Here is a 25,675-nt window from a genome sequence, read left to right as displayed (position 1 = left end):
CCTATTTGCCTGGGCCAATAATAAACAGGCCCACATGTTTGGTTTGCTTGGGTTTTGAACATTGTTACATTCACATGAGATATAAAATCAATGTCTGTCTTTCTTGAGCTTCATGCTGTGAGAGCCATTGCTTATGGAGCCAAAATGGCAGCAGCCATGCAGAAGGGAGAAGTATAAGCAAGTTTGCACAAAACAAAAACAAAAAACAGGAGGAGGGGCAGGAGATTTGCAGAACAGCCCAGTGAAGGCTGAGCATGCTCAGTGGCTATGGGATGCAAATGCTTTTTGTTCTGGTGCAGCCAATGGGTAAAGTGTGTTTTTCTAAATGGTCATCGAGTTCTGAGACATCTATTTGCTCATTATCAGGTTGGATTTGATCCTCCTCCTCATATGAGAGTACCCGGCATGCCTCCAAATCTGACTGGAATCCCTGGAGGAAAACCGTAAGTAATGTCTGACAGCATAACTAAGTCTAAATCAGCCAGAGCTCATTCTGTTTACCTTTTGTCAACACATGACAGTTCCACAGGGGAAGGTATGTGGAGTTTTCCAGAAAGGTTGCAGCTAGCTGCTGATAAGGATTTTCAAAATGCAATCACCAATAGCATTTTTATACTGTTTTTATTACTAGTTCATGCCATTTCGTTGACATGTTAGAAGCAATTGGCAAGATGTGCTTCTCTTTTCCTAGTAGAACTTTGCCCTCACCAGTCTGCTGAGGAGGAATTTAGTTCTTGGGTGGAATAAAGAAAATATGTCCTTGCTTTGATTTGTTTTTTAATCTGAAAACCTATCCTGTGAAGATAGAGGTAGAAATTCCTGTTTCTAATTTTAGTATGATCTGAAGATTTATTGAATTTTTAGGAATCATTAAAATGAGAATCTGTACTTTGCACTTGCATGTAAACATGGCTGTGCGTTCCACGCCATTTGTGGCTACAGCACAATGTTACCTCTGGCTTTTGCATGTAGATTTTGAGAGCTTCTACTTCTTTATTTTCTGGCCTGTGTGGTTATTCAGAGCGGTGGCAGCCCACTAGACCTAGAGGCATAGCCAGATTGTTGGAATTTCTCCCCATCCTCATCCCTTGCAATGCTACTGTGGGCACTTTGGCATTATAGTCTTAGAAATACTGTAGTACTTCACTAAATTTTCAATTTCTAGTGTGGGTTCATGCCAAAGAAGCTATACAGTGGTACCTCTACTTACGAATTTAATGTGTTCCGAACACACATTTGTAAGTCGAAAAAATTTGTAAGTCGAATCCCATAGGAATGCATTGGGAGAAAAAATTTGTAAGTAGAAGGCAACCCTATCTAAAAATTCGTAAGTAGAAAAAATCCTATCTAAACCGCATCCAAGATGGCGGACGGAGCTCCATTCATAAGTAGAAACATTCGTAAGTAGAGTTATTTGTAAGTAGAGGTACCACTGTACATTTCTTAGAAGTAAACCACACTGAATTCCATGAGTTCACTCCCTGATAGGTATGCATAGGATTGCAGCCTGAATTGGTTCATCTTAAAAGTGCCACACAGGATTGCTAACAGGGGAACAGGTCTATGGGGAAGTATTGTGCATTCCCCACCACCCCAAATGTGGAATGGGGAGATATGAAGTGGACTGAGACCTGGGAGACCAGGGTTAAAATCAACCATAAAACTCCCTGTGTGACCTTGCACCAGTCATTGTCTCTCAGCCTAAACTACTTAATGGGGCTACTGTGAGGAAAGCATGAGGCGAAAGAAGACCCAAATATGCTACTTTCAGCTCCTTGGAGGAAAGGTGGAGTAGATATAAGCCAGGGGTGCCCAAACTTTTTTCAAAGAGGGCCAGATTTGATGAAGTGAGCATGCAAGAGGGCCGACCAAAGGTGTTGAGCTTTTTTTTAAGGATTGAAGTTGTTGACCTTATTTTAGAATTTTACCCCAAAGTTGTTGACTTTTTTTTTAGAGCCCAGAGAAGGAACTGCCTGTGGGGGCAATCAGAGGGCCAGATTAGGCCCTCAAAACAGACTCTGGGCATGCCTGATATAAGCATAATACAGTGGTACCTCGCAAGACGAATGCCCTGCAAGACGAATTTTTTGCAAGATGAATGCGTTTTGCGATCTGATGGTGATCTGATGGTGACTCGCAAGACAAATTCGTTTTGCAAAAACTTCGTCTTGCGAATCACGGTTTCCCATAGGAATGCACTGAAATTTAATTAATGTGTTCCTATGGGCAAAAAAAGAAATTTCAATGCATTCCTATGGGAAACTGCGATTCGCAAGACGAATTTTTCACAAAACGAATTGACTCGTGGAACGAATTAAATTCGTCTTGCGAGGCACCACTGTACTGATAAATAGGGGGAAATAAATAAAAAGTCTTATATCTGGCAGGCCTGCTCCTGATTTTGGATTGCATTGAATAGAACACAGGCTTGCAAAGACATGCATCTGATTGGGTGGGGAAGCTCCCCGTAGCTCTGCCCCAATGCTGTGGCACTTCCAGCGTGTTTCTGAGGGACTTGGATTGATGAGAGTTCATTCCCAAAGAAACAAAATCAACATGGAAATTCAGAGGGGTTCCCTGGTACTCCCATTGAAATTTTCCACTCCTGGAGACAGGAATGGGGCATGGAGGTGATTGTGATTGGCTGTGCTGCCCAGAGATGTGATTGGCCAGCACAGGAGATGAAGCCTGTCCAGAGTGTTTTGTAATGTGAGATACTGTATCAAATATGAATGTACAGAGCAGAGAAGTGACTGGGCTGTATTGTTGGGGCTTTGAGGCTTTAGGGTGAGCAGTGCCCCTCTTGTTCTAATGGACCAGGCTCCACGGAGCAGGATAATTTTTTTGTGATTGTTTAAATTGCATGCTTGCTAAAAAAAACAACTAAAACCAACAGCAATATGAAGCTAAGGACCTTTGGTGTCCTGAACAGTTCAATAACCCAGTGGCTGTTATTGTTTGGCCCATGTTTCTTAGAATTTATTTATTTAAAAACAATACTCCATAATACCTAGTTCTACTCCCTCCCTCCCTCCCTCCCTCCCTCCCTCCCTCCCTCCCTCTCTCTCTCTCTCTCTCTCTCTCTCGTTCTTTCTCTCTTTCTCTTTGCTGGACGCAGCTTCCATCTTAGCCTGTGCGTACTATATAAATAGACAAGATAAACTTTGAAAATCCTAGGTGCTGAGCTGATCTCCTTTCATTATTTGCCTTTGAAACGAGGCTGACGCTACGCCTGATCACCCCAAGGCAGCGGGATGCCTTCAGTTACCCATAGCAACTTTCTGATGGCATATCCTTATCTGTGATAGATAAGTCTATTGAAAATTTCTGGTGTAGGAGTACAGATAATGCACCGTCTGCCACAGATTCATAGTGACAGCAGGAGAGTTTTCGGCTTCAGTCTGAAAAGCTTGCTTCTTTCAGGCACACAAATCGAGATGTCACATTGAATTTATTTTGTAAATGGGATGCAGCGTCCTTGCTGTGCATCCTCTTCTTAGTAGGGGGGAGATTTCCATTCCCCTCCCAAACAAATAACTGCAACTCCTTCCGTGTCTCAGCTGACTGGTGCTCTATTATTTCATACCCAGAGCAAGTTGTGTGTTGCCTTATGTTTGGGTTTGTTGTAAAGCCTTGTGTGCTCGTTCTGTCTTTCCTGAAAATAGCATTTTTGTACAAGCTGAGGACAATTAGAATAGAATTGGTTGCTGGGTTTTTGTTTTTTTTGTTTTTAAAAATCAGCCTCTTAGGAACACACTCTAGTTTTCCATTCTGCTGCTATTGAAAGAACTCCCTCTGGACAACCTGTTTCTTGTTTCTTCTCTACCACCTGACAACATGTTAACAGAATGTAAGGCCCACAACTTTTTTTTAAAAAATAGCCTGGCCCTTGTTAAAGGCTACTTGTCTTTAAAATCCCGAGATTGACTTTGGGCATTAATGATGTATGCAAATGCTAGAAGCATGGGGGTCATGCTTGCTGTGTTGATGTATAGCATTAACATCCAAACATATTGTAAGCTTCTTTTCAAAAATATAGTCTCCTTTCTCCCGCTTGCCATTTTACATAGTAATCCTGTACACACTTGCACACAGTGAAACTTTGCATAAAAAGGTAAAGGTGAAAAGTCAGCATGCATAGGATAAGAGTCGTAGTGGCTTTGGACAATTGTAAGCTGACCTATAAGGTTAGGTGTCCTTCTGTATAGTGGTACGGGTTTTCTGGAGAAATTTTGAACTGGAAAAATTTGCAATGCAAATTAGGCTAATTTGCATAGTATTGTTTGCATGGAACATGTACAGTTAACATTAGAAAGGTTACTGATGCCTTAGAGAGTGCTCTAATTTAGCATGTTTATTTTACTTTTATTTAGTAAGCAAACCTAAAAACTTTGAAACTGTTCAAGATTGCCTAGCATTGAATTAGCAGTTGGCATCTATTTATGAACATGGAAAAGTAAAGCACTTACATTTTTCCCCAGCTCATATCACTGCTCTTTTGTTCTTTGAGGTACTGCTTCCCAAATTATTTTTCATGCAAGAGATCCCAGAGGCTGTAGCCTCTTTTCTTTCCAAAAGAGTTTCCTTCTAAACTTCCAGTTTATTTCCATCTTTCCATCTAGTTGTAGTTGTGGTTTATTCTGGTGTAGCCTTTTGTAATTTCACCTCCATGCAAAGTAGTAATCTGTGTCATCACAGCTTCCTAACTTGTGCATATCTGGACTGTGAAAATGGAATGTGGTCATGTTGATCTTCCAATATAACAATATTGGTCTAATGAACCATAGTTTATTAGTGTGACCCCACACACCATAGACTGAGAATGAGATTTGTGCTCAGGCACTCTATCTTCCCTCCCTCTCTTCTCATCCTTTTATGTGCCCAGCTTCAGTACCACTGTGGAGGAGGGAGTGCATAGATCACCACTCCACCTGTCTAATAGGCCATGGATTAAACTGCAATTGTTAGGTTTGAATGGGGCCAATGTGTCTTACTTGAGCAGGTAGTTCGGAAGTCTTCAGGCAGCGTGTTGAGAGAGGGAAACTAATTTCGGTTATATGTTGATGGTGATAAGTCCCTGGCTGAGTTTCTTCTGTTTCTTTAAAAAAGGGAGCGCGGACTTACTAAATTGCATAATCAATATTTTAAGCCCTACAGAGACTCTAGCAAATGGGAAACTAGCAGTAAGTGAAAGTACAAGGTGGATGAGGAGAGCACTTGATTTCCTATTTTACTTCTCTTGGTTCATGGGATGTGCTTCGGGCCTCTAAGCAAGTGAATGATTCCTCTCTCTCCCCCTTGAATAGCCATGCCTTACGATAAATCAGCTGGCGTTGGCATCTGCTGTGAATCACTGAATGGCCAAGGACCTTTTTTTCAGGGGGCAGGGGAGATGTTGTAGGGCCACGATAAGTAATCTTTAAGCACCGAAGCCATTATTCAATCTGATCACAAGAGCATGGGAAGCTGCCTTCTACTGCTTCAAACCAGTGGTCTATCTAGCTTAGTGTTGTTTACACTGACTGACTGAGCCTCTCCAGGGCTTCCAGGCAAGGTGCATTCCCAGCCCTACCTAGATATGCCAGAGGTGGAGCCCAGGGATCTTCTGCATGCCAGGCGGATGCCGCACCTTGGGAAGGTCATGGCAGCATTTCTCCAGATAAACCTAGGCATCTGTTCATGTTGATTTGCGTTTTGCAACTCAGGAACTGATATGTGTGAATTGCTGGGGGAGGCAAGGAACTAAAAATACATTTCCACTTTGCAAATACAACATTGCATCAAAACTGTGCCCACGTGGTTATTTCCCAAACCAGGTGGCGGTTGTGTGGAAAGAAGCCACGTCACCGGCATTGGGCGAGTGATGAGCTTTCTTTGAGCGAGAGCAGCTGTTCCACAACATAAACCCTGCTTGCAAGTGTGAACTGATACACAGTTATGATTTAGTAACTGAAACAGGCCGGCTATGTGACCTGGGGCTCCCCCCTCCCCCCTTCTTTTCATCCCAAACAGAGCATACTCATTTCACGTTACTGCAGACGGTCAGATGCAGCCAGTTCCTTTCCCCCCAGATGCTCTCATTGGACCAGGGATACCGCGGCACGCTCGCCAGATCAACACCTTGAATCACGGGGAAGTGGTGTGTGCCGTCACCATCAGCAACCCAACAAGGCACGTGTACACTGGTGGGAAGGGATGTGTCAAAGTCTGGGATATCAGCCAGCCTGGCAACAAGAGTCCTGTTTCTCAGCTGGACTGTCTGGTAAGTTTATCCTATAGAAACGGGAGTCCAGTGTTGAAATATAGGGACCTGGTGAATTTTAACTAGGTCATTAGCTAACATCTGAACCCCCTCAAAGGACCCCTAAGTAAAAGATGAAAGTTAAACGTTTTAGACAGTAAGTAATAAAAGCTAAACAATGGACCTTGCCAAGGATCAAATACCTGTTGGACCTTGAACCTTGCTTTCTTAGATGGAGCTCAGAGAGGTAGGGGTGGGTGGATAAACAAGCCTACTGAACAAACATAAAATTTACATTCATTGTTTCACCCACTCTGGCCTTTGGCCCTGCCCAGGTAGCCCCCTGAAGTTTGCCCCGATGAGCAAGCAGTTTCAGGCAAAGAAAGGTTCGCCGTCCCTGCTTTGCTTCTACATGGCAATGGCAGATAGAACTGGGATCTTGCTCTCAAGCCTTGCAAGAACCAGTGCCCACCTTCTACAGCTGCTTCATTTTCCCTTGTTGATTTTGGCACCCATTTTGCAGCCTTTACCATTTTGTACCCCCAGAAAGCTGGCAGTGAAGAAGTGAAACCCTTATGGGTCAGCAAATCCAGAGTTTAACTCTGATTGTGTTAAAGGATTGCTCAGGCTGATCTAAGCTGAACTGTTTGCCAGATGTAAAATGGTGATGAAGTGGCTTAACAAATGTGGCATTTGTACCAAATACCTAACTCTAATCATTGATATTTTAGGAACCTTTCATAAGGTTGATAAATATATGATTAAAAGGCCTTACTCCCAAGGTGCATTTTGGAACACTATTGTGTTGGAGGCTCCATGGTTGAAGACTGTTTTTCCTCTTTGCATGCTGTTCTGGAGCTTCTCCTGACATGGGGGGGGGGGTGGGGTTTGCACAGGGGAAGGGGAAAACAGCCCTAGTGGGAGTCTTTGCATGGGCTTCTGCTAACAGAACCAGAGAGTTGAATCTGACTCCATAAAGCTGTATGAAAGCAGTAATGTTGATGGTAGTTTTTAATGGGGGTGTTCAAGCCAAGTCCTATACTCATTGTCCCCTTGATGTGTCTTTTTCTGCTGCCACAATGTTACCTGACACCAAATATCAATGTCAGAAGAGAAGAGTCTCTTGCCATGACAGAATTTGGCTCTGTTGAATTAAGGGAAGTGTAGCACAAAGAAACACAAAAATAATTGATTTCTCCTTACTAGCACTGCATGATTTGTTACTAGTTTTATCCTCTTGGCTGCTTCAGAATTTTTATCACTCTAATGTGGCTACTAAAAATGAGAATCTTGACAACTGCTGCATTTATGGACTAAAACCTGAGATAGCTGGAGCCAGGGGGTTTTCTATTCCTTGATTCCCCCACCCCAAGCTTTTCAGCAACAGGTATTTTTAGGAACTTGGGATATTAATTATCAAAGAGAGCCTCCGTAACCACAGAGGGCGCACTGATTTTGTCCAAAGTGATTTCTTTAGTACTGCACCACACTCTTAGAAAACAAACAAACATTTATCTTGGATCGGGTTCTTTTTGCTATACTTAATGTGCAATAAGATGCTAGAATTGCCATCGCTCATATTGAAAACAATATAAAGAGTTATGCTTTCAAGAGAGAAATTCACTGAATTTTCTTAACTGCTGTCTCTGCTTAGATGTGAACAGTAGAAGACAGGACTGGCAGTGACTTGTGTGGGTTGGAAATTATATGCCCTGTTTGTGTAAAGCTACATAAACCATGGTTTATGAAGTAGGTGCTGAGTGCTCCTCCTTCGACATTCCCTCTACCCATTGTATGCCGACTTCAGCATGAAAATCCTGCTTTGTATTAAGCTGGAGTTCTCCTTCTGAGCTGAAGGATGATATGTTCCTGGCTTATTACCCTGGTTTGTGTTAGCTGACAACATTAAATCAGAGTTCCTTGGCTAGGACATAACAGGGAGCTCTGACTTAATACAAAGCAAGACCTTCATGCCAAAGCCTTTGCAGGGTGAAAGGAAGAGTGCTCAGCCCTGAAGCTGATGCAACTTTGAATGATTGTCCATGCCAGGCCAGTGAGGTTCAGCTTCAGAACTTGCAGTGCTTAAAGTCTGGCTATCGGATGAAAACATGTCATTGGCATTATTGCAGAGACTGTATATTAATGTCATTGTCTGTCCACAGAACAGAGATAACTACATTCGATCATGTAAATTGCTCCCCGATGGATGCACCCTGATTGTCGGCGGGGAAGCCAGCACGCTATCCATTTGGGACCTGGCAGCTCCAACTCCGCGTATAAAAGCAGAGTTGACGTCCTCGGCTCCTGCCTGCTATGCTCTGGCAATCAGCCCTGATTCCAAGGTCTGCTTCTCCTGCTGTAGCGATGGGAACATTGCAGTCTGGGATCTGCACAATCAAACTCTGGTCAGGTTAGTTGCTGCTTTTCAGCCAATTTCCTTCCATTCCCCCCCCCCCTTTTGTATGTGCAGTTACCATGCGGCAGTATTATACCATCATGACTGAAAGTGCTAAATTGCCTAAATTAGCAGTTCAGAGTGGGCTGGCCATTGCAGAAAATCAGCAAGATTTTCCTAGGAGATCTATGAAATTTGTCTGGGTTTGCAGACAAATTGGGTTTTGTTTTTGTTCCTGTTGTCCTACCCATTCCTTCTGTTGGATCCCACCGCCACTGTCACCAACCACTTGTATTCTGTTCCATTTCAGTTGAAGGCAGGGCAGTTGTAGCCTTTCAGGGAGGAACTAGTGCATTAGAGGTGTCCCGATGCCATCAAATGCCAAGAACTCTACCAAATACACCCATTGTGGCTACAGAAGCCTTAACATAGCCAGAGAAGTGGTTCGGGGAAAGGGCAGCCGGCAGAGATGGACCTCTGAATGACTCCAGAGGTCAGCAGACATAAAATTCTAATTACTTCCAGCAATCAGGAGGCTGTGCTTCTGAATCTCCCTTTGTACGGCAACTAGCAAGCCAGGAAGGGTCCTGTTGCCCTCCTTTCTTGTTTCCTTTGCACCTAGCTCAGAAGTTTGTACACGTGCTTAGCCATTTTCCTTGCTGAATCACTTCACCGCTTCATGTGCTCATCTGCTGTCTCAGCTGTAAACGTGTCTGAAACAAAATGCATGGATCTTCAAGCTGCACAATTTGGATATGGATGGAGAATTCAGCCTCCAGGGAACCTTGGTTTTCTTTTGTTTGTTTACATAACCAGATTCTAGTGCTTGTGGTTGTGGGTGTATACTCAAAAGTTTGTGAATAATGCACACTGAAACCCAGGAGCCTGGAAAATGCCTGAACAAGATTCTCAACAGCAGATGAATGGGCTCAATGCTCCACGTGCCTATCCAAATAATTATGCAAACTAGCAAAAATGGTAGAATAAATTATGCAGTATTTCTTCATTGCATAATTTTTGAGAATTGAGATTTTCTTGGTGCAAAATTTAGATTCTTCTATGTTTTAGTGCTAAGTGTGCAGTGCAGTACCTTTCCCCCTCCACTATACCCACATTCCACAAACCGCTCTTCCAGATTTCTGGAGCATGGAAGAAGCCTAGTGTCACGGTCCTTGTTTGGCTACTTCTGAGAAACTAGTACCACAGCCATTCTGTCTTTGAGGCTTTTATTTTGCCTGATATTTACAATGTGATTCAGTATCAAGAATACATGTCCGATCAGTCTGACGAAGATTCTCCCAATGCCTGGCGTCTGCTCCTCCCCCAGCATAGTAAGCGTGGGATTCCTGCCCTCCTCCCTTTGCGCCTGCGCACCTTGGAATGTCTTAAGTCAGGCATGAACTTAAAAGGGCGAGGCATCTCTCCGCTGGACACTTCCCCTGATCCCTCCCCCTGATATCCTGTCTGAGGTTGCAGTAAGGGCTCTAGGATGCTGCCTGAGCCAGGGTGCCTCTCTTCTGTGATTGTCAGGGAATGCTCACTGCTAGAACAATCCCTGACATCTAGTTATGTGTGTGGTGGCATCATGACCAGTCACATTCAGGATACAAACTCATGGGAGATTTGGAAACATCTGCCATGTTTCCAGCAGTCACTCACTTAGCTCGGATTTAGATAATGTTGTTTATTTACATGTAGTCACAAATCAACATCTCTAGCTTTCAAAAAAAAAAAAACAGACAAAAAACCCCAAACTGGCTGCTTGCCATCTTTGCTTCCCCAAAGCACGGCAGGTGTGCTCTGCAGACCCCTCTGAAAATGCTGAATGGCCAGAATATTAATAGCTCATTTTCAGGTTATCTGGTTGCCCTCAATTGCTTTTGGCATAGCATGCATCAGGGGAAAAGAAGAACAAAAAATGTTCTTTGGTATGTCTGCAAATAATGAGAGACTGAATAATTTCCAATTGAATTTGCTTCCACCAGGGACAGTTGACAATGTTATAGCGAAATTATGGTACTCCCTGCCCCCCTACTTCTCCCCTATTTCTATTATATTCAAATTATGGGCTGCTCCTTTGTCACTTTTGTTGTCTTCTAATGGGCTCTTTCAGGTTGGGTTCCTGCCTGACATGTTCCCATCTGACCTCTTTTAAGTTATCTGCTTTTTAATATACAGTATATATTAAATATATACCTTCTTGGTGGTGGCACCCGCCCTGTGGAACGTCCTCCCACCAGATGTCAAAAAGAAAAACAACTACCAGACTTTTAGGAGACATCTGAAGGCAGCCCTGTTTAGGGAAGCTTTTAATGTTTAATAGATTATTGTATTTTAATGTTTTGTTGGAAGAAGCCCAGAGTGGCTGGGGAAAACCAGCCATATGGACGGGGTATAAATATTATTATTATTATTATTATTATTATTATTATTATTATTATTAGTTCCCCTCCTGAACATAATGCCACTTCATGTTCCATATTCCTCAGGGCAACACACAACACTCATCAGCTTCAGCCCTACCAGCTAGCTATATTCCTGCTCTGCATCACTGAGACATTCCTGATGTTCTGTTTTGCTTTTTAAATAATAATAATCATGGAATATCTTGAGAATTTAAAACGACTCCTTTTAAAATCCAGTTAAATAAGGTAGGAAACACATACTAAAGTACTGACTCTGGCAATAGGAGATTAACCCTTTTTTAGTCAATAAAATGATGCATTTTGAGAGCTCAGATCACTTAAGAATGCATGTAGCTGGTTGGCTGTGTGCTGCTGGCAGGTGCAGCATTAAACTGTAGTTTAGTTTTTATGACAGTGTGCAAATCTTTGGTTGACCAAACCATTGAGTCCCTGGATTCCTTTAATGGAATACCCATCAAACAGGGATGGTCAGACCGTTCTGCCACCCCATCGCCTATCTGCAACCTTGCAAGTTGTGACGATTTGCTACGCGGCAGGCGAAACCCAAATGGCACCAGCCAATCAGCCAAGTTGGGAAGATTCCTGCCATGCCCCAATGACAGACGACACATGACGGCATAGCAAGGTCATGCGTGCAAGCCCTAAATATAGGGAGAGGTGAGCGGGTGTTCCAATGCACTGGCCCAAAAGAGGAAGCTCAGGGACACGTGCACGGGCTTAAATAGAGGTCCCTCGATACAAATTTGCTGGCATCCCATTGGTCTGATTGCAACCAGCATCGAGGGACCTCCAATAGAGTGTTGTGGCCATCCAATCGCTCCCACCCACAACACAGGGTCTGGTTAGGGAGGACCCGATTTCTACTTCAGAACTCTTTCAGAAACTATTCCAGTTCCCCTGGTGTGAATTCAAGGATATAAGTCTTACATTGTCCAGCTGGATATCTTTGAAAAAGGCCTCAGCATTTCTGCTGTAGGTAGAAGCCAGCTAACCGAAACTTTGTGGTTTGCAGCCTCAGTCTCTTGGCATCTAGTCCCTTTTGCCGCCAGTAACCAGTATTTTTTAAAACAACAACACCCGTTTAATGCTTATACTAATGTTGAGCTATCCCAAAGCTATTGGCAGTATAGGTACAAATGCACAAGGCAGCTCTTAAATCTTAAATAAAAATTAGAAATTAGCTCACAAATCCTGTGTGTTCTTTTCCTAGTATATTTCTGGCAGCCTTCTCTCACCAGCCCCCCCCCCCCCGGAGGCTAAGTGACTTTTCTTTTTGCAGTCTCTAACACTTCCAGGTTTGGAAGGTAGGGAGTGTGATTAACATAATGTCCACATAAGTAATTTCCTTCCAGGCCTTCAGGATTAAAGAATGAATGTGTACGTACACCTCAATGTGAATGTCTTGGCAAGGCGGTGACTTTTAACTGCTCAAAATAGCTTTATAATACAACAGTGTTTGGTGGACCACAAGACCGACTTTTCATACATCTCAACTCAATTGGCAGCAGCCCACAATAAATCTCAGCAAGCACAGCCGACATTTGCACCTGTCTTGATACTAATGAGTGGCTATTTAAAGCATCAGAGTCTGGCTACTTAGCATTTCTGGACACTTACAGGATGAATGAGTCATCTTAATTATGAACTGGGCTGTGTGAACATGGCACTTAAAGAAAATGTCAAAATTCTACAGCAAGGTAGTTCAAAATTCAAGTAAATCCAAAACTTGCCACCTCTGTCGCCTTTATACAAATCAAGCAGCTTTCCATGCCCCCGCTTATTCCCCCCCCCTTGCTTTTTGCTAGTAATGGAAAAGGGCAAAGAGCTTTTCAGGGTACTGAAATCTTGACTCCTGGAAACTGGATCAGCTGAATATCTTGCTTCTAAAACTACAATGAAGCACTCTCTTGCTAAGTCGTATGCTCAGTGTTAGTTCATTTTCTTTATTTAAAAAATGCTTATATTATCTGGATGGTGATTATATGCCTAATTGCAATTTCTGCTTGTGTGTGATCCACGAGGTATCATGGAGTGGGGCATGAGAGGAATTCTGCCTTGTGTCTAAAGAGCAGCACATTTCCCTTGATATCTGTGTTTGTCTTAGCTTTGCTCTCCGCAATTGTGGCACCAACTGGTTTTCAGTCTTTCTTTACTGTGCTAATTGCATAGTGGACCGGACCTTTTCAGTAAGTGCACATTGTTGTCAGACAGTGAGGCTTGTTCACTGGAAGGATAAACCACAGCATTACACAATCACTTTATAAATCATAGAATCATAGAGTTGGAAGAGACCACAAGGGCCATCCAGTCCAACCCCCTGCCGAGCAGGAAACACCATCAAAGCATTCCTGACATATGACTCCTTGGCAGCAAATTCCACTGCCGAACAGCTCTTACTGTCAGGAAGTTCTTTCTAATGTTTAGGTGGAATCTTCTTTCTTGTAGTTTGAATCCATTGCTCCGTGTCCGCTTCTCTGGAGCAGCAGAAAACAACCTTTCTCCCTCCTCTATATGACATCCTTTTATATATTTGAACATGGCTATCATATCACCCCTTAACTTTCTCTTCTCCAGGCTAAACATACCCAGCTCCCTAAGCCATTCCCCATAAGGCATAAGGCATCATTTCCAGGCCTTTGACCATCTCAAATGTTACTTTTGAGAACGGAGAAAAGAGCTGCGAAAAGCACACTGTTCAAGACTCCCATATATTTAACTTTTGAATGGTCAGGCATGCAAGCCTTGCAAAATTGACTTTTAAGATGCATGGAGATAAAAGTAATGTCTGAAATGACTTCCAGGAGTGGCTTTGTAGTTCTTTCTGCTCACATCCCCTGTTGTTTGAACAGTTTTACGCATAGAGTACTTGTACTTTCTAGAAAGAGGTATGAAAGTGCTGGGCCAAGTTAGTGGCATACGTAGATCGTGATTAACTTCCTTCATACTGGCCTCTAATGCCACTATAGGACCACAATCACATTGTGTTAGTTGGCTGAGTTCATGCAAGAGAAGATAGATGAGCATTAATGAATGTATTCTGTCATGGAGCTTTCTTGGACAATAATCCAAGGTAATTGCTGGATGGTGAGCTCTAGATAGAGAATAACTGGGCACTTTAATGCATGTATCAATGGATGTCTTTTGAAAATTCTACCCTGCCTTTCATTGGACCACATGTGTAAGTTATGTATCATAAAAACTAAACCTAAACCATCAGATCTAATTCATAAATCAATGGGAGCAGCTAAAACACCACAGTTAAAATTCCCATCTTATAGCTGCAGAGCAGATCCGATACTGTCAGCCTGAACCTACAGCCTAGCAACCTGCCAAAGCATGAGCACATAAAGGGACATTTAGATCTTTAAAACACTTTCTGCCTGCTCTTCATTGTAAATGCAATTCTAGAGAGAGGGTTGCAGTTTAAAACACAAATTCATGAACACAACATAACAAAGATGGTGAACCTGTTGCCCTCCATAGGTTGTTGGACTCCAGTACCCATCAGCCCCGTCCAGCATAGCCATTGGTTGAGAAGAATGGGAGTTATAGTTCACCAATCTCTGCAAGGCCACACACGAGAGCCAGTGTGGTGTAGTGGTTAAGAGCGGTAGACTTGTAATCTGGGGAACCGGGTTCGCGTCTCCGCTCCTCCACATGCAGCTGCTGGGTGACCTTGGGCTAGTCACACTTATTTGAAGTCTCTCAGCCCCACCCACCTCACAGGGTGTTTGTTGTGGGGGAGGAGGGGAAAGGAGATTGTTAGCTGCTTTGAGACTCCTTTGGGTAGTGATAAAGCGGGATATCAATTCAAAACTACTACTAGTACTACTACGATACTCCTCCTCCTCCTCCTCCTCCTCCTCCTCCTCCTCCTCCTCCTCCTCCTCCTCCTCCTCTTCTTCATTCCACATCCCTATAATACAATTATGATTTAAGAAAGGCAGGCCCATCCTGGCACTAAACCGCAACAAAGGTCTGGGCAAATAGCTTCAATTGTTATCAGAATCTCAGTAAGGACAGTGCCAGTTGTATCTTAAGAGGGTAGAGCGCTCCAAAGCTAGGGCATCACCATAAAAAAGGCTGTCTCTTGTGTTACCACACAGCAAGTCCGAGCTAGAAGTGGCACTGCCAAGAAAGGGAACCAACCCCTTTCTTGAGAGGGTGCCCAACTACAGCTCCAAAGGAGGGCATCTCACAGAAGACATCACAGTGTTCAAGCACTCTGCATATTTAGGTCCTGGCTCACACAGGGCTTTCTAAGCAACCACATGTCTATACTAGACATGGAGAAAGCTTGGGGTAGACTGGCTCACCTGTCATTTCCCTGAGCAAAGGAGGCAGCATGCGGTAATTTCCTAATGTGGGCTTCTGGAATAAAGAGCTTCTGCTTACTCTCTTGTTGCATACCTTGTGACTGGAGCAGCTTAGTTTTCGCCAGGCTTCCTGAGCAATAAGTATTGGTTGCCAATTTGTTGTGGTTCACTTCTTGCCCTTGCCTGTGTTGGTAAAAGTCAAGAGAAAATAAAAGGAGAGCACGAGCTGATAACTCCTTGAATTTTCAGACCAATGGCTCCAGACATGCCATGTTGATTCATAGGGTGTCCCATGGTAGTCATTCTACGCCTTCCTCTTTTGCTTTTAAAGCATGAAGCTGAAGCTAATTGCTGGTGGTAAAAGGCAGGCAGGCGCCTTAGAACATTCCCGTTTAGGGGTTAAGGAAGGCTCAAGCTTGACTCTCTGTTACCAAGAGTAGGGATTTCCAAATGCCGAGATTTAAAATGTAAAACATTGTTGAATAATGACGGCTGCTCACGACCTGCTTGCTACCAAGGGCATCATTTTGCAGGCTCAGCCAACACAAGTAAAAAGATTAGGTTTGTTGGATCTCTTCCTGCATGTTGTTTATGTAGCTGAAGTATTTTTTTTTATGTTCTTGAGTCACAGCTTAAACAAAGCCTATAAATAACTGGCTGCCTCTGTTTAGGCAATTTGTCCTCTGTGCTTTGAGTTTAGCCTAGGAGCCTGTTAAGGTTTTTTATTATTATTATTATTTCCAGGTGTCGTCATCGTGAATTACAGTACATTACAGTTTTTCAAACTGTCAACTTACCTTTTCCAAAATCTCTGCTAATGTTCACTTAGTTCCTGTTTAGACGATTAGTGGCACATTCCATGTGCTTTGGCACCTGCAAAAGAGTTTTGTGTACAGTGCGGTATTTTATGTCAGGTTGGGGAGGGAGCAGCCTCGCTGGTTGCCACACATCAGGTGATGTGGAGGAGATGACACACATACAGAGTCCAAAACTAACAACACAACAGTGTTTACCTTGAGTTCTGGCAGGAAATCATTATTCAATCCGGTTTGTTTTAACAGGCAATTCCAGGGCCACACAGATGGAGCCAGCTGTATTGACATTTCTAATGATGGTACCAAGCTCTGGACGGGAGGCCTGGACAACACTGTAAGATCCTGGGACTTGAGAGAAGGGCGGCAGCTACAGCAGCATGACTTCACATCCCAGGTGCCTAGTAGTCCTTACTGCAAATTTCAGACACTGACTAGTGTACTTAACAACTTCCATCTTATCTTGGTTATTAACTTTAGAGCGAAGTCAGAGTATTAATACTAGCAAAATTATCAGCACCACATCTGCTTTTATTATTCACATAGGCTTCTGGTATAGTCTCAGGCTGCTTTCAGCCAAAGCATTTACTGTGGAGCAGAGCTGTTATTGTTAATGAAGCATCCATTGCGGTAATCCGACAATGTTGGAATAAAACGGTATCTTAAAACACTGAACTCTGCTAAGAATGCAGTTTGGCATTTTTGCCTGGGATGGAGTGGTGAAAGCAAAGGAGGTGGAAATGCCCCAGAACACCGAGAGGGTGACACACAGCATGTGTGCAATTGCTTCACATAATGCAAAATTAGCATGCACCTTTTTTATTTAATAAACTTCAATGCTGCCATTTGGACTCAAACAATGATTTCTTGTTGTAAAAGAGATGCAAAATGACTTGTGATGGCATAGTCAGAAATAAGTCCTATTGAATTTAATGGGGCTTACTCCCAGGTAAGTTGTTTATGATTGTAGCCTTAGTTTATTGTCTCTTGTTTCCTTCCTTCCTTGCTAATATTTGCAAGAAAAATAAAGGGTCCTTTCTCTCTCTTTTAAAGATTTTTTCCCTTGGCTATTGCCCCACTGGTGAATGGCTGGCTGTGGGAATGGAGAGCAGCAATGTGGAAGTGCTGCATGTAAATAAGCCAGACAAATATCAGCTTCATTTGCATGAGAGCTGTGTGCTGTCACTCAAGTTTGCTTATTGTGGTAAGTTGGAAGAAGAGCAGCTCAAAGTCACCAGTATTTCTACAAGCCTATCACACCTGAGCTGAGGGCCTTAGGGCAGGCATGTCCAACAGGTAGATCACTGGACGTCTGTGGTAGATGGCTCCCCCCCCAAAGAAGCCCAACAAGTTTGGCTCCCCTAAAAAAAAGCTCAAAACCTTTGCCCTGCACCCCCCCAAGAAACAGGCCTTTCTCCTTCCTCAAAAAAGCTCAACAACTTTGATCTGAACCCCCTAAAAGGGGGTAGATCACTGCCAGTCTTTAACTCTGCGAGTAGATCGCAGTCTCTTGGAAGTTGGCCACCCCTGTCTTAGGGCAAGGCACCCGAATGCTTTCATTTATTTTGTTGAACAGCTGTAAAATAAAGGCAACACCCTATTACCAGCTCCCCCAGGAGGTTAGTGAGAGCTGGCTCATGCCTATAAAGTGGCAATATCATCAAAGCAGCTTTCATAGGCAGCTGGTGGCTCATAGTTTGCTTAGGTTGTGAGGCTATAGAATATTGGAATATCAAGAGTTTTGAATGATGCCCATTGCTTTACTGAGCTGGTTATGTCTTTTTAGTTAAATCATTTATATAAATCCACAAAGGTGGATTTGTCCTGGATGAGGAGAGCTCGGGGATGCCCTGCGGCTGATTTCAGGCACTCTGTGTTGGTTAACCATGCATCAAATGCTTGTCAAAATGACAGGCCGCTGGATTTAGCAGGCTGCTATACTGGTTTTCTGCAAAGTGACTTTGTGCAATCTCTCACAGCCCACCCCCTCCCGCCACCTGCAAAGCTGTTAACATGGGGAACATTTAAGGCATATGATAAAAGTGCTTTTAGATACAAAAGGATATGAAAATAAATAAATATGCAAGTCTGCCTGTTGGTGTCAATTATTTGACTGTGTTTTCATTGATGGTCACATTACAGGCAAATGGTTTGTAAGTACTGGAAAAGACAACCTCCTAAATGCCTGGCGAACCCCCTATGGTGCAAGCATATTCCAGGTAAGAAGAACAGCATATTGTGAAAGGGATTTGAACCTCATGGTGGTGGGTGAGGTGTAGGAACAAAGATAGAGGGCAGAGGGCCTTCTTGGTAGTGGCACCCGTCCTGTGGAATGCCCTCCCAGCAGATGTCAAGGCAATAAGTAACTATTTTACTTTTAGAAGACAACTGAAGGCGGCCCTGTTTAGGGAAGTTTTAAATGTTTAATGCTGTACTGTTTTAATATTCGGTTGGAAGCCGCCCAGCGTGGCTGGGGAAACCCAGCCAGATGGGCGGGGTATAAATAATAAATTATTATTATTATATATTATTACCAGTCTTACTCACAGTTGTGTCTCACACTTTCACCAAAGAGCTGAGGGAAGTGGACAAGGGGTTATGCTGTTCTGTGATGTATCTTAACACAAGTGACTTTTTAAACCAGAACTTGGTATGTTCTAGAAAAGAACAAACAAGAGGGACACGCCGGCACTCATACTGCGTACATTTATACTATAACTCTGTTCTTTTTCTTCTAGTCCAAAGAGTCATCTTCTGTACTTAGTTGTGATATCTCCGTGGATGATAAATACATAGTTACCGGCTCTGGAGACAAGAAAGCTACTGTCTATGAAGTTATCTACTGAGAAATTGTGTTGGAGACATGATGAGTTGAACTGGGCCAAAACATTCTTAATGTGTAGACATAGAAAGATTTTACCTTTCTTAATTAAAGAAAAAAGAAAAAAGAGGAAGAACTTGATTCCCACAATGTCACACAAAACTATTCAACGTGTATTAAACAGAAGGCAGCATTTCAGTATCCAGCTCCTGGATCGATGTGAAGCAAGAAGGCAAAATGGATTAATGTAGCATAGTTTTGATGGATTTTAAAAGCAGAGTCTGCTGAAGATTGTTGAAGCCTTTGGATTGGTTTTTTTTCTCTTTATGACCTCATAAAAATCATGCTCATTGCTTGAATATGCGGGATTATGTTTCAGCACTTGCAATTCCACCTGCATTCTTGTCTTGTGTAGAGCAGTGATATTGGATCAACTTGTTTCCTGGTTTTGCCTTTTGGGATATGGGTTTTTGTATTATTTGTTGAAGATCAAACATTTGTATAAATTGTAAATATATTTGGTTTAATACAGTAAAGGCTTTAGTATCAATAAATGGTCTCTTTTTTCTCTCTCCACCCCAATGCCCCTTAAGTAATTTTTTTTAAAAAAATCATTTTATGGTTTAAATTTTGTAACAAACTAGAGTAGAATTTTTGCAATATTTGATACGGTCTTTCTAGGGTGCATCAGATACTAGTCCCAACAAGAGAAGATCCATTGAAATTCAGAGGCATGACAAATTTGAGTCCATTACAGTAATTTCAGTGTGTCTCCTTTGAGTAAAACTTAGTTGGACACAACACTCTGTGTTGAGCTCTGAGGCTTATTTTACTACAAGTACAGTAGTTTTCTTCAAACAGATTGGATTCAGAATTCACATTTGTACTGCAGAAAATAGAAAAGCAATTACTTTTACATTCAGAAAATATCTGATTTTAAATTTTGAGGAATTGTTTATTCAAAACGATTGTAAGTGAATGTTTAAGGATTGAAATGCTACGGTAAACAAGCTGGTGGTTCGTATCCCATGGCAGTTTGCTACTATGCAGCAAAAAAAAACAAAACAAAAACAAGAGCAGCCCTATACGTTGCTCCTTCTGGGCCATTCCATTGCTTTCAAGGAAAGAAGCAGAGTCAAGGGCTTAGGGAAGAATTACAGTATTTTCCAAGTGCAGGCTATCTGCTTTTATGAAAGTGGTACAGGTTAGCAGTCTTAGAAAGTGAAGGAATTCTTTATGCTTTTTAAGGTTAGCTTTCATGGGCATTTGCCTGCTGGTTTGCTTTCTGGTGCGTTGGCCAACTTCTCAACATTGATGCAAAAATGTCACCTGGAAACCAAATCAACACAACATTGGATTAACTACAGACACAGTTTCCCATTTGGAACAGAGCCATCTTTCCCTTTGGGTTTACTGGCGCGCCTGGGCGTTGGGCGCTGAGGGGCACCCCACCAAGTGGGGGAGCTGCGCAGCTTTGCCAGCGGCCTCCCCTTTCCCTCCTGCATGCCCGCCAGCTGCACCCATCAACCGTATGGCTGGCGGGCGTGCAGCTTCCTTCCCAAGCCTCCTCCCCCCTCTACCCCCAACCACACACATATCCCCTCGCTTAACTCTATCAATGTCCCTTTTGTCCCCCCCCCCTCCAACACCCTTCACATCATTGGTAGGTATGTAGGTGTCCCCAGCACCACCACAAGCACAGCAGGTCCCTCAGCAAAACGACCTCAGATCTCCTGGTTCAGAAATCAGCTACGGCCAATAATAGTTCCTGCCCTGCTGCCAGAAGCAGCAGTCTGTGGCGGAATAGCCTTCCCGGCAGCCTGCTCCACTGGCAGCAGGGCAGGTGGGTGGAACAAAACCGGAGGTGGGGGGGGCGTTCAGGTAAGCTGAGAAACCCGTTCCAGTTCCTCCTGTTATAACACACAGAGCCACGCACAGGTCCACTGGGGCTCCCTCAACTTTCAAGAATGGGCGTCTTGCCCATAGGAGCTAGTGGCACAGGGCACCACACCGCCAAGTTCTTCTGGAGGGCGCCAAGGAAGAGGTGAGGCTGGACGCGGCGCCTCCCGGCAACAGGTTGCTGCCCTCCGCCATGCTGCGCCGCACCAGGAGCCTCCTCTCTGCTGGAGGAGCCACCTTCCAGCCTGCCCACCGGGAGGGAAATGGGGCGGGGCGCTGGAGGGATTTTTGCACCACGGCGCTGGATACCCTTAAAACGGCCCTGATTTGGAAACACATTTCCTTTCTTGCATCTAGTGCCTGAAGAGACGTTAGTTTTCTTTTCAATTTATATGCTTATACTACCAAATGCATTTTATGGCAGTATGGAATGGTAGTAGCCTAATAGATATAACTCTGATTTCAGAATGTAAAATGTTAACTATTCTCAATAGCCTCATTTGATGGCCTTTAAATTTAGTATTGTTTCCTACCTATCAACACGTATCAGATGCGCAGCTATATGAACATGGGTGAATGAGCAGGTGTGGTTGTAGCATTTGGTTCTGGGGCATAAGGCTCCGACATTATGCTTTTTAACCATTCAAAGTCCTGTCATGTATCGTATCAAGACCCTGATGTTGGGAAAGATTGAGGGCACTAGGAGAAGGGGACGACAGAGGATGAGATGGTTGGACAGTGTTCTCGAAGCTACGAACATGAGTCTGACCAAACTGTGGGAGGCAGTGGAAGACAGGAGTGCCTGGCGTGCTATGGTCCATGGGGTCACGAAGAGTCGGACACGACTAAACAACAACAAATCTTTCTCCCATCACCCTACTGTTCTTGGACTTCATGGTTTCTTTGCTTTTCAGAAAGTTTTGCAAACCAAGGTGCTTAAAGGCTTAGAAAAGAGTCAACGGCATGTGTTTTTTAAGTGTGATGTCTCTGGCTCTCGGGATAAATAAAAACAGGAATATGCAGATATACAGAACCCTATTTCCCCCCCCAGAAATTGGGAATGGATATGGCTGCTGGTAAGTGAGTGCTTAGGTAGATTAAGTGAATATATAGCGTGCCCAATTTGCATAATTCATAATTCTGTTGCAGAATTGGAGTTTCTTGTGACATTACAAATTGTCACAGAATTCCATATGTTCTTGCTCTGATCTTTCAGCAGCATTTTATTTTGATGGCTTGGTCCAGAAAGATACCGTTATGAGGCTTAGCATAATATGCAATGATATGGCTATCTTTTTTTAAAAAAATAAAAAATATTCTGTCTATCACATTCTCAGATGAGTTTGTGTACATGCTGCTTGACCCTCCTGAAGTAGATTTACAGCAACCAGTAATAGTTGACACCAGGAGGCTGATTCTCCTCTGCAATTTTCAGTTTAAGGCTAAAACTTCCCCCATTTTCCTTGTAGTGTAGAGACTGCTGGTAGCATCAAGCTTTTTTTGCATCACGTAGATAAACACTAGTTACCTAGCTGTTTCCAGGTACAATTTACAGTACTGGTCTTGACCTATAAAACCCTCAGTGGCTTGGGACCAAAGTATACCAAGAATTTCCTTTACCTCTACAAAGATGCCCAGACACCATGATCCACTTTGCACAGTTCTCCACTGTCTGATATTTGGCAGGTGACACAAGAGATTGGAATTTAGAGCGGTCTCCTCTGAGCGGTCTGCCTGGATTCTCACCTTTCAGAGGACAGGGAAGGCTGTTAGATTTCAGTGAGCTTTTAATAGGTGCTGTTTTTAATCTGTGGCTGTTTCTGACTTGAGTAGCTTTTGGTTTTTATTGCTTTATTTGCATCTTTTTATTGATTGTTAGCTGCCTTGATGAGGTGTCATAAAAAACCTAGGGTAGAAATACTGTAAATAAATAAAACAATGGCCACGAAACAGAGATGCACACATAGCACAGTGACCTGTTACTTTAATCATGTTTTGTTAAATGTTGGCACCAGAATCTCCAATAGTGCTCCAGTCCTGGGGCTAAAAGCATCCATACCCTGCCTGGGCCTGCTTATCACCATCCTCTTGCCATTTTACCAGGCAGGAATGCATCTTTGAACTGTGATATCATACCTCTTACTAGCCTGGATGGAGAGGTGTATATTCCTGACCATCCCCCTCATTGCTAAGTGGGCCCTGAAAGGTTACCCATGAGTGAATGCAGCCTTTAGGCTGATAAATGTTCCCTACCTCTGTATTAGGGCAACTGTTTTTAATATGTGTCCTCTCTTTCTATGCTTAACCTAAATCATATATCCCAGTTTTACAGCGGCCCTTTAAAGTACGCTTCATGCAGAGTATACACAGTCAGAAGTTGACCTGGCTAAGAAAACACCAGCAAGAGCGTAGGGAATTATCTCCCTTATATGAAACCCCTTACTAGCTGCACACTTGTAAAAGTATGCAGATGAAAATACAAACGGTTGGGTTTCTTTAACTGAAAAACAAACTGACTCTAAAGAGACTTTAAACTAAAGATAAATGCTTTCTCTCTTAGCAATGTTACCTACCCACTTTCCAAACCTCCCACAAAATTCCCACAAAACTCCCATTAAACTACCCGAGAATTAACAGCAAACTAGCTTTATAACTAAGAAACTCTCATACTAAGATTCAACTAAGGAATCTCTCAAACTGAGAACAACTGAGAGAGTGATCTACTTAGAGATGAATCAAACCAAAAGATCTAACTAAGAGATACAGAAGGCTTTCTGGCAGAGCCTTATATACAAAAAGCAGAGCCCACGCCTGTGAGCAATTAACAGAAACACCGGCACCTGTTTCTCTTAAACAGACAGTATTTACATTAGACCGGCTCTAAAGTAACTTGACTATTCAAAAAATCCTACAATTCCAACATGGAGAGGTAAAGGTAAAGGTAAAGGGACCCCTGACCATTAGGTCCAGTCGTGACCGACTCTAGGGTTCCGGCGCTCATCTCGCATTATTGGCCGAGGGAGCCGGCGTACAGCTTCCACGTCATGTGGCCAGCATGACAAAGCCGCTTCTGGTGAACCAGAGCAGCACACGGAAACGCCGTTTACCTTCCCGCTGTAGTGGTACCTATTTATCTACTTGCACTTTGACGTGCTTTTGAACTGCTAGGTTGGCAGGAGCTGGGACCGAGCAACGGGAGCTCACCCCGTTGCAGGGATTCGAACCGCCGACCTTCTGATCGGCAAGCCCTAGGCTCTGTGATTTAACCCACAGTGCCACCTGCGTCCCAACATGCGTATTCCAACATGGAGAGGTATCCCATCCCAATTCCAAAGTTATCTGGGGGATAGAAATAGTAAGCTGTTATCAACCTTCCTAAGTAAGGGGTATGATCAACTTTCTCTCTCTCTCTCTCTCTCTCTCTCTCTCTCTCTCTCTCTCTCTCTCTCTCTCTTTCTCTCTCTCTCTCTCTCTCTCTTTGAGAATGTACTATGGCTGAAGATAATAGATTGTTTCACAACTTAATTACTGAATTGATTGTGTCTGGGCTTTCGATGTGCTCCCAAGGCCAGTTTACACAAGATGGATAGCCTACTTTGAACTCTGTCTTGTATAGAAAACTATGTGTTCACAGGCATATTCGTTTTGCTGTATGTGAGCTTGATCTTGTAGGAAGCAGGCCTTCTAGACATAGAGGCTGAAGATGGTAGCTTTGCAACGGGAAGTAGTAAGCCTTTGTACTCCTTCAAGGATTGTGCTTAATGACAAGGGGGGGGGGATTTGCAAGCAGTCTGAGAAGGTCACAGTGGGAAGTTAACCCATAACATGGAAAACTACAAAATCACTTGTTACATCCCAGGGAGTGGGCTTAATTTGTTTAAAATCAAATCCATCTGTTCATTTCACACGCTTTGTTCCACTTCCTTGCAGCAATCCACAGCGGAGTACTCTGTTACTTTAAAAATTGGCTGCAATTATGATAAGCTAATAACTCTTATTTTTTGGTTAACTGCATCAAGATATTTTGGATAACTTCCAAGCTTCCCCTTAATTTTTCTGAATTATCCAATTTATCTATTGGCCCAAGTATTCACTGCAAAGCTAGGTTTAAAATTAATGTACTATTTTAATATTTATGAATTCTATATTAGTGCTGTCATTCAATTACTTGCTCCTAATGAATCAGCCATGTATTTCTGCTTAATATGACAGTAACCTTAATGTCAAATTAGTATTTGCAAATGTACTGCATGTATTATTGAAGAAATTGCACATTAAGATTTTACTTGTCCATTTCAAATGCATATTTCTCTATGTCACTTGCTTCAATTGAAGAAAAGTTAGGCGCTGCCAATACACTGTCTGTGTAATCAGAAGAGATGTTAATCAGTTGCCCTGATTCCAAACTTCCCCTAGATTCCCGAACTGAAAAGGCTTCCACTTGCAGACAGCTTCATGCATATATAGCAAGGAATAGATAATGATGGTTCCTCTCCCATTGAGATAAATGGAGAAGCCTGCCACACAGGGGGTCCATGTATACCAGAGGTGGCTAACCTGTGGCCCCACAAATGTTGTTCAACTGCAACTCCTGCACCATTGGCCACGCCATCATGAACTGATATGTAGGACAACATCTGGAGGGCCATTGGTTGCCCATCTCCTGATACACACAGTGGAGAGCACTCAAGGCTCTGGGTCATAACAGTGTCTGAGTCTACTGCAGATCCTTTTACATGGCACATTTGGATACAGGCACATAGAA

General features: G+C 43.1%; 1 protein-coding gene across 2 annotated transcripts in view; it reads left to right on the top strand.

Moving 5' to 3' along the window:
• The window catches only part of LOC118076675 (transducin-like enhancer protein 1), an 82,781-nt gene extending 63,216 nt beyond the window's left edge, over positions 1-19,565 (top strand). For both annotated transcript variants that reach the window (XM_035099516.3, XM_035099517.3), the window contains exons 14-20: positions 367-443; positions 6,013-6,262; positions 8,404-8,651; positions 16,440-16,587; positions 17,244-17,394; positions 18,333-18,409; positions 18,929-19,565. In XM_035099516.3, coding sequence (XP_034955407.1) covers positions 367-443; positions 6,013-6,262; positions 8,404-8,651; positions 16,440-16,587; positions 17,244-17,394; positions 18,333-18,409; positions 18,929-19,036 — 1,059 coding nt within the window. In that variant the 3' untranslated portion in view covers positions 19,037-19,565. The remainder of the gene's footprint in view (positions 1-366; positions 444-6,012; positions 6,263-8,403; positions 8,652-16,439; positions 16,588-17,243; positions 17,395-18,332; positions 18,410-18,928) is intronic.
• Positions 19,566-25,675: the final 6,110 nt, after the last annotated feature.

This window comes from Zootoca vivipara, chromosome 10 (assembly GCF_965207765.1).
Source record: "Zootoca vivipara chromosome 10, rZooViv2.hap1.1, whole genome shotgun sequence".
In the NCBI taxonomy this organism is placed as follows: Eukaryota; Metazoa; Chordata; class Lepidosauria; order Squamata; family Lacertidae; genus Zootoca; species Zootoca vivipara.
Note: the sequence above shows the minus strand (reverse complement) of the source record. Positions and strands in the feature narration are given on the sequence as shown.